General features: G+C 35.8%; 1 protein-coding gene across 1 annotated transcript; it reads left to right on the forward strand.

Annotated features, from left to right (window-relative positions):
* The first annotated feature begins 537 nt into the window (after window positions 1-537).
* On the forward strand, window positions 538-5,979 carry taf1a (TATA box binding protein (TBP)-associated factor, RNA polymerase I, A). Its single transcript, XM_016461630.1, has 11 exons — window positions 538-835; window positions 922-1,088; window positions 1,891-2,004; window positions 2,108-2,306; window positions 2,397-2,512; window positions 3,742-3,900; window positions 3,981-4,047; window positions 4,242-4,365; window positions 5,296-5,450; window positions 5,569-5,671; window positions 5,798-5,979. The coding sequence occupies exons 1-11, from the start codon at window positions 709-711 to the stop codon at window positions 5,826-5,828; spliced, it is 1,362 nt and encodes a 453-aa protein (XP_016317116.1). The 5' UTR covers window positions 538-708; the 3' UTR covers window positions 5,829-5,979.
* Window positions 5,980-8,989: the final 3,010 nt, after the last annotated feature.

Consider the following 8,989-nt stretch of genomic DNA (forward strand, 5'->3'; position numbering starts at 1 on the left):
TTTTGTTTCAAACATACATTTTCATTTATAAGCACAAATGAATACCTTACAAAATGTACAAAACTTTTTTATGTAATATATGTTTTTTTTAAGGAATATTTAATATATTTGGATATAAATGTCTGGTATCTTGCTGGGTTTTAAATTAAAAAAATGAATCAATAAATAAATCAATAAATAAAACCATTCTGAACTCTACTGAACAATTATGTCGTTCGTCCTCGTTATCTGGTCTCAATAATGTTCCCAATCATTAATTTCTGTTTAAGTTTGTGTGTGTTAAACTAGGCTACTTGTTTTTAAAACGTTCAGAGAACATTCAAAAGTGATGTTCACATTATGTTTGCAAAATTATAAAATTATATTTTCCCTTAACGTTTAAAAAAAACTGGATGTTTTTAGTGTTCATTAATAAATAATGGTTTCATAAACTGTGTTTCACATAAATTAATCTTTTGAAACATCGCTCGTTTTATGTAATGATCGATTAAACCGCCTGCGCTCGTTGGCGTTGTTGTCCTCCTGTGCGGCAGGTGGCGCTGTGAACCGGTCACGCTCTCCGCTCATTTCGACGAGGGAGAGATCTGTTTACACCAAGCACACGTGTTTAGAGTTACATTTGGATCAAAACGCGTTTATTGCGTGCTATTTGAAGCATACGGCTTTTTAGTCTCATTATACTTTTTAGTCTCCGTGAAGCAGCGCAATATGGATGATATAGAGACTGAGCTCAATATCGCAGCAGCGCGTTCGGACTCTCCGGAGGATAAAGGCAGAAATCAGGAGCAGATTAAACAGGCCGTTCTCCTCCACCAGTCTCAGCCAGACCCCAGAGGTGATGTCCTGATGATATCTCATCATGTTTATTGAGCGTTTACGCGGTCAAGGGCACTCACTCAAAAGGGTGTTTTCGTTTTTCAGGTTCATTCACTGCGATCGACTTCCTCAAGTCCAACAGAAAGTGTCTGAAATTGATCAGAGAGGCGATGCTGCGGCATAACTGGCAGGAGGCTGCGAGGTATTTCAGCTCTTACATTCAGACACTGGAGGCTGGAACTCATCCCCAAGTGCGATCAGCTGCGTCTGAGGTACATCAGCCTGTGGAGCCCTGTCAAATCTGCTTATAAGTTTCTATTATATGCGTTATGAAATCAATTCACTTTTCTTGCATAGAAGGAAACATAACATGGAGTGACCCTGTGCACTGCATTCATAGCCTGTGACATATATAATGTCATTGCTGGAATATCTTGTCTATTTTTTAAGGAATATTTAATATCTCTTTGGAAAGAAATGTCTGGTGACCAAATGCTAAAACAAGGAATAGTTCATGGAGTGACCCTGTGCACTGCATTCATAGCCTGTCACATATATAATGTCATTGCTGGAATATCTTGTCTATTTTTTAAGGAATATTTAATATCTCTTTGGAAAGAAATGTCTGGTGACCAAATGCTAAAACAAGGAATAGTTCAACCAAAAAAGAGAATTCGCTGAAAATGTGCTCACCTTCAGGCCATGCAAGATATACACTGCTGTTCAAAAGTTTGGGATCAGTAAGATTTATGTTCTATGTTTATGTCATCAAGGCTGCATTTATTTATTCAGAAATACGAAAAATACAGTGAAAAATTGTGAAATATTATTGCAACTTAAAATAATGGTTTTCTATTTAAATATACTTTAAAGTATAATTTATTTCTGTGATGCAGCGCAGAATTTTCAGCATCATTACTCCAGTCGTCAGTGTCACATGATCCTTCAGAAATCATTCTAATATGCTGATTTATTATCAATGGTGGAAACAGTTTTGCTGCTCAACATTTCTCAACAAATCGGTTCCCATGAAAAAACTAATCATTAACAATCTGCTTGATTCTGTCCCATCAGATCACGTGGCGTTTAGGCACAGAAATTCTGCGTCATCTTCCTAATTCCAGCCTTGATGATTTCAATGCTTTTTATGAACAGTTGAAAAACTTTGGCGTCAGAAACTACTCAAAGGTAAGCATTGCATTATAAACATCCAGACCTCCTTCTAACATCATGCACGCTGCACTCAAGCGATGCATTTGATCAGTACGTTATGTAACTTGTCATGTTGTAGATCTGTTTGGAGCATTGCTTTCATCTTATGCTGAACGGCCAGATGGATGAAGCCAAGCGGCAGCTGTCCATCGCAGACAGCTGGAGATACGGCAAGCAGTCGAATGCTCAGTCCATGACGAAAAAGCTCATCCGCTCCTACTGCGGTTATCTAGATTACTTGATCTGGAATGAGAAGAAGACCTCAGCACTTGGAAGCGGTAAGAAGATCAATAATCTGACATTAAACCAGGGTTTCTCTCTTTGCATCTGTCTTAAATGATGTTCTCTGTCAATGCTTTTGCTGTCAGAGGAGGAGTGCGCTAACCGTGAGATGCACAGCTACTTCAGACAAGCCTCTGTGACCCTGAAGGAGATCGTCAGTCAGCCTGGAGTCTGGGATCCTTTCGTGTTGAGTTACATTCATGTGAGACTCTATCTCGCCTTGTGCGAAGTGACTTGTTTGGGGTTTGTTTCGACTAAAGTGACAGTTCTGTCGTCATTTACTCCCCCTCATGATTTGTTTGTGCAAAGAAAGCCTTAAGGGCAAATTGCATGATGAGAGTAATACAGAAGAGTCTTATAGTAGTCCTGTTTAAATACACATGAGATTTGTGAGCGAATAATAGCTCATATTTTAGTCTATTTGTTACACAAGGCTGTTGTGACTTTAAAAGACTTGCAATCTAGTGAACAAGTTATATGCATTATATGAATGTTCTGTTTCTTTAAAAGTGTTTAAATGTTTTTGAAAGAAGTCTCTTCTGCTCACCAAGGCTGTATTTCTTTGATAAAAAATACTATGAAAATTGTGAAATATTTTTACAGTTTAAAACAGCTGTTTTCTGTTGTAATATAATGTAAATTGTAATTTATTCCTGTGATCAAAGCTGTATTTTCAGCATCATTACTCCAGTCTTCAGTGTCGCATGATCTTCAGAAATCATTCTAATATGCTGATCTGCTGCTCAAGAAACATTTCTGATTATTATCAATGTTGGAAACAGTTGTGCTGCTTCATATTTTTATGGAAACTGTGATGCATTTTATGTTTCAGGAGGATTCACAGATGAATAGAAAGTTCAAAAGAACAGCATTTATTTGAAATTTAATTTCAAAATTTTTTTTAATAAAAAATAAATCAAATATTTTACTTACCCCCAAATTTTGAATGGTAATAAATCACAGTTTCCACAAAAATTATGAAGCAGCACAACTGTTTTCAACATTGATAATAATCAGAAATGTTTCTTCGAAAGACTGGAGTAATGATGCTGAAAATTCAGCTTTGATCACAGCAATACATTACATTTGAACAGATATTCAAATAAAAAACAAATGCTATTTTAAATTGTAATAATATTTTAAAATTGTCACTGTATTTTTGATCAAATGCAGCCTTGCTGAGCAGGAGACTTCTTTCAAAATCCTAAAAAAAACTTTGACTTTATTTTTGATCAATTTAATGCATCCTTTGCTGAATAAAATGATTAGCTTCTTTAAAGAAAAACTTACTGAGCCTAAACCTTTGAAAGGTAGTGAATCCTTTTCTGTTGCGCTGAGGAAAGTAACGATGATGACAGAATTGTTGTTTTTGTTTAAACTAAAGCAGACTGGTCTTGATCTCCTGCTGTCTATATGTGTGGTCCGCTGCAGATGCTGGAGTTTTACGAGGATAAGGACGTCGCTCTGCAGGTTCTGGAGAATTACGCTTACAACAAGGAGTTCCCGCTGAACCCCAACGCTCACGTGTATCTGTACCAGTTCCTCAAGAGACACAAAGCCCCACGAGCCAAACTCATCGGTTCATTAAGGGTATGAAACCATTCAGTCAATCAGGAATATATGAAGATTCTCATTAAAATGACTGACATGTTGTGGCTTGTGTCGCTCAGATTCTGCACTCTTTAGTCCCGAGTCACGAGCTGATGCTGGAGCTCTGCTCGCTGCTGCTGCACACCAGTACGTATGAATAAAAAACATTTTCAGCGCATTGCAATGTAGTTCTAAGGATGTTCTGGGTGGTGGTTTCTGTTCTCTTGATATGGATTGAGATCCTCCTCCAGTGTAAGTCTGTTGGGCTTTATAGCCCACGTGTCACTGAAATGTTTAAAGCAAAAGACTTTGATTTAAAGGAGTTTCTGCTTCTTTTCCAGAGCAAATGAGCGATCTAGAAGAAGCTCTCACCGTTTCCATGGACCTTCTGGAGTTTTCCAGCTGGAAATGTAGCATTAAGGCTTGGAAGTGTCTTCTGAATATTATGAAGAAACTCAAAATGAAGTAAGTTATTATTAATATACCATAAATAGTATGTAAAATAAGTTGCACCGGGTCAAAATTGCATTGTTGAGTTGTTGAGTTCATCGGCCTATGAGTTTCATTTTATTATTCAATTCATAAATGACATAAAATGCAGACAATATCTTTTCAATTTTACAGTTTTCAGAACAGGAATGAAAAATATATACGTATAAAACAAACAATTATAGTGGTATTAATTTTAAACAAAATTTCGAACAAATGTGATGTTAATTTTTATTGCTATTTTTCATATATTGTTAATTCACTATTCATTAAAAAATATATAAATGTAAAAAAATTATTTAATTATTATATTAATAATTAATTATGCAAAAGTATTTATTATATATATTTATTAAAGTGAAGAATTTTATTTTATGAAGGTGGCAAAATGTATAATTTTATTTTTTTATGAATGTGACTTTTTATTTTTTAGGAATGTGACAAAATATGTATCTAATTTTTTTTTTATTTGTTTGAGATGTACTGTAACAAAATAGGAGATTAGAATGTAACTTTTAAAGTATAAATAGCCAGATCTCTCTTTATTCACAGAGTGGTAGTAATAATAATAACAATAAAAGAAAGGAACACATAGTACACACAAAAAACACAGTTGTTATATCTTGTTCAAATTGTAAACATATTGATAATATTTTGTCACATCCATAATGGCCATCCAATAAGAAGAATGGGAAATACACGTTATGCATACAATTAATTGCATTATATAAATCACTTAGGAATTAGAAATTAGAATTGGCTAATAAGGAAGTCACAGCACGATTCTGATGATAAACTTGACTTTTATTCTGGAAAATCCGGTGCTTTCAAGCACATGTGGCTGAAGGTGCGCCGTTGGGTTCGGTCACTCCAGCATGGTTAACCTTTCTCGTGATGTTGATTTAGAAAGTGCATTAACACTGTGAGAAAGGAGTGGAACGTCAGGAGATCGCTCTGGCTTTCCTTACACTACAGAAGCTACATCGCCAGGAGGGACTCGCTCCAGAACGTCCAGCTTCTGATGGTCAAGAGAGACGTTTTGAGGTTTACGGGTGAAAACAGTAAGTACCTGATGATTATTTCTGACTGCATGCAGAAAGTTTCCATTCCCTCAGTAGAAACACTACAGAAAACAATGGCTGTGACATATTAAATGTTCCTGTGCATTATGTTTTGCAGACAGAGATTACTTCAAAATTGCTCTGAGAGTTGAGCGAGCGAGTAAACCAAAGCCAGACAGACTCGGGGAGAAGAGAGAGAGGATGGCGACTATGAAGTCTAAGTAAGATTTATAATAAATGGATAAAATTGAGAAATTTACCAGAAAGCGTTTCAATCCAAATATATGCATTTTGCACGTTTTGCATGCTTGATGATAATTGCATTTTATATTTTATATATCACTCAGGAAGAAGGAAAAGAAGACGCTCAGTGACTAAGAAGTCCAAGTAAATTTGATTATGAATGTGTAAATTTGAGACTTTCTACATTTTTAACCAGAAAATGTTTCACTTGTGTATGTACTGCACACGAGACTCTTTCATCTGCTCATGCTGAAGCTTCGCTGTGAATTAAAGGATTGGAAATGCAGTGAACTGACCGTCGCTCTTGATTGTGTCCAGCAGGGAGCGCAAGCGCTGCGTTTCTCAAGCCTGTTGCTTTCCAGGAACCAGAGCCTGCTGTGACCTTAAATTAATATTTGTAATAAAAATAAATAATCTAAGAATTTTCAGCAAGTTGCAGGATGATCTTTGGGGATTTTCTCATATATATATATATATATATATATATATATTAGTCATTACCTCTGTTATTTATATTTTTTAATTAATTATTTATAATTTTGTTATAATATCTTTATTTCTTTATTTATATATATTTATATTTTGTAATGTGTATATATATATAGAGCGAGAGAGAGAGAGAAATATTATAAAATTATATATTTAAAAAATATAAATAAATTTCTTCATATGTATTTTTTTTATCTTGAACACTAAGCATGGTTTTTATTTTAGCAAAAAAATTGGTTCACAGTACCCTAAATACGGTAAAAAAAAAAACACATTGCAAAATGATTTTACTTAATTTGGTTAATTAAAAAAATTAATTAAAAATATTTTTTTCAAAATTAAAACTGATTTAACTTATTCTAGTGTGATTTAACTTATAACTAGGTGATAAACATACACACACACACATATACATATATGTATATATATATATATATCATTGTATTAATTTTAGTTTTTATTTTGCATTTTTCTTTGTTGTAAAAGATCATAAGGAATGCCATGATTTCTGCCGTTCATAATAGATGACAGGCAAAACAAAACACTTTTCTGACCATTTTTCTTGTCTGATGTATCAACCGTAAGTTGTTCTCACAGTGGACTGTATAAATAGCTTTAGACACCAGACAGATGGCTGTAATAACAGCATGCTTTGTGGAGATTGTTGACAGCATCTCTGTCACGTGTAGCAGGTTTGAGTGTTTCTCATGACCATCTGAACAACACTTATGCTGAGCAAGATGTTCATGGACACTGAATAATGAAGTCAATGATGCACAAATACTCTTAATATCTCATTCCTGTAGATCTCAGAATACATTTTATATATATACACACACATACTGTTACAGGGCTGACGAGACGTGAGATGTGCGGATCCATGTGCAAAGCTTTATTCTGGAGACGTGGTCAGAAACAGGCATAAATCAAACATTGGCAAACAGGTATATTGAGGTCAAGACAGCAGAGTAATCCAAAACAGGCATGGTCGATAAGCGGCTAACAATATCCAGAGGGCTTGACATGAGGGGTTATCCAATAACACGAGCTAGAGTCCAGGCGAGGTGCAAACAGTCCGAAACAGCAGGCAAAGGGTTAACTCAAGATAAACAGGCAATAATCAGGTAACACGGGAAAGCAGGCAAGACAAGACTATGACTATGAAAACTAGAACTAAATACTTAAACAAGGACAGGGAACTGGCTCCGTAAAGTAGCTATCGCTAGGTGAGAGATATGCACTTACAATACTCGGCAGTGAATGGTTGTTTGAGTGAGTGTTATATAGTGAATGTGTGATTGGTTACAGCTGTGTGCAATCAGTGCTGTGTGCAATCAGTGCAATGGATGATGGGATATGTAGTCCGGGATGACATGCAACAGTTTGTGTAGTGCGAGAGTCAATGTAATGGAAGGGTGACCTCAGTCCATGGACAGGATTCGTGACACATACAGTCGGGGTCAGAATTATTGGCACCCTTGGTAAATATGATCAAAGAAGGCTGTGAAAATAAATCTGCATTGTTAGTCATTTTGAGCTTTTATTTAACAAATTCACATAAATCTAACCTTTCATTGGAGAATAAGAATTTAAAATAGGGGGAAATATCATTATGAAATAAATGCTTTTCTCTAATACACATTGGACACAATTAACGGCACCCTTTTATTCAATGCTTTTTGAAACCTCCATTTGGCATAATAACAGCTCTGAGTTTTCTCCTATAATGCCTGATGAGGTTAGAGAGCATTCCTTCATCCAGAATCTCTCCAGATCCTTCAGATTGCCAGCTTCTTCTCTTCAGTTCACCCCACTTATCTTCTATAGGGTTCAGGTCAGGGAACTGGAATGGTCATAGCAGAAGCTTGGTTTTGTGCCCAGTGACCCATTTTTGTGTTGTTTTTAAGGTTTGTTTTTGGATTATTGTCCGGTTGGAAGATCCAAACATGTTTGATAGAATCAAAGATGCCATGTGTCTAAACAAGATGTCCAGGACCTCCAGCAGAAATATAGGCCCACAACATTAAAAATACAGCCGTATATTTCATTGTACACATGGGGTACTTTTTATCCCTGTGTTCTGTGTTCACATCTTGAGTGTTTGTTGCTAAAAAGCTCATTTTTAGTTACATCTGACCATAGAAGCCAGTAGCCAGTCAAGTTCCAGTCGTGTATGATAACTGAATATGCTGGAGTTTGTTTTTGGATGAGCGAGGAGAATTTTTCTTGAAACCCTCCCAAACAACATGTAGGGGCTGTTTGATATATTTTTTTTAGGCTTTCTGACCCCAAGACTCAGCTAATGTCTGCAATTCTCCAGTTGTGATCCTTGGAGAGTCTTTGGCCACTCAAACACTCCTCCTCAGCGTGCATTAGGACGATATAGACACGCGTCCTCTTTCAGGCAGATTCGTAACATTTTCTGTTGATTGGGTTGATTGGATTATTGCCCTGATGGTGGAAATGGGAATTTTCACTGCTCTAGCTCTTTTCTTAAAGTCACTTTCTAATTTGTGAAGCTCAATTATCTTTTGCTGCACATCAGAAATATATTCTTTGGTTTTTCTCATTGTGATGGATGATTAAGGGAATTTGGCCTTTGTTTTCCCTCCTATTTATATTCCTGTGAAACAGGAAGCCATGGCTGGATAATTTCATGTTCATAATCACCCTGGAGTGCTCAAAATAGGGCTGGACAATAATTCAATATCAATATGTATCGCGATATATATTTTTTCAATAACGGTGATATGATTTTTAAACACATTTCCGATATTTCGATATACATTACCAGTTTCCCATACATT

Source organism: Sinocyclocheilus anshuiensis, unplaced genomic scaffold (assembly GCF_001515605.1).
Source record: "Sinocyclocheilus anshuiensis isolate Anshui unplaced genomic scaffold, SAMN03320099.WGS_v1.1 scaffold96, whole genome shotgun sequence".
NCBI lineage: Eukaryota > Metazoa > Chordata > Actinopteri > Cypriniformes > Cyprinidae > Sinocyclocheilus > Sinocyclocheilus anshuiensis.

Coding starts and splice junctions, on each gene's coding strand:
- taf1a (XM_016461630.1), top strand. CDS start 709: ATGGATGATATAGAGACTGAGCTCAATATCGCAGCAGCGCGTTCGGAC. Junction 836..921: donor GTCTCAGCCAGACCCCAGAG/GTGATGTCCTGA, acceptor TTCGTTTTTCAG/GTTCATTCACTGCGATCGAC. Junction 5,451..5,568: donor GAGGTTTACGGGTGAAAACA/GTAAGTACCTGA, acceptor TATGTTTTGCAG/ACAGAGATTACTTCAAAATT.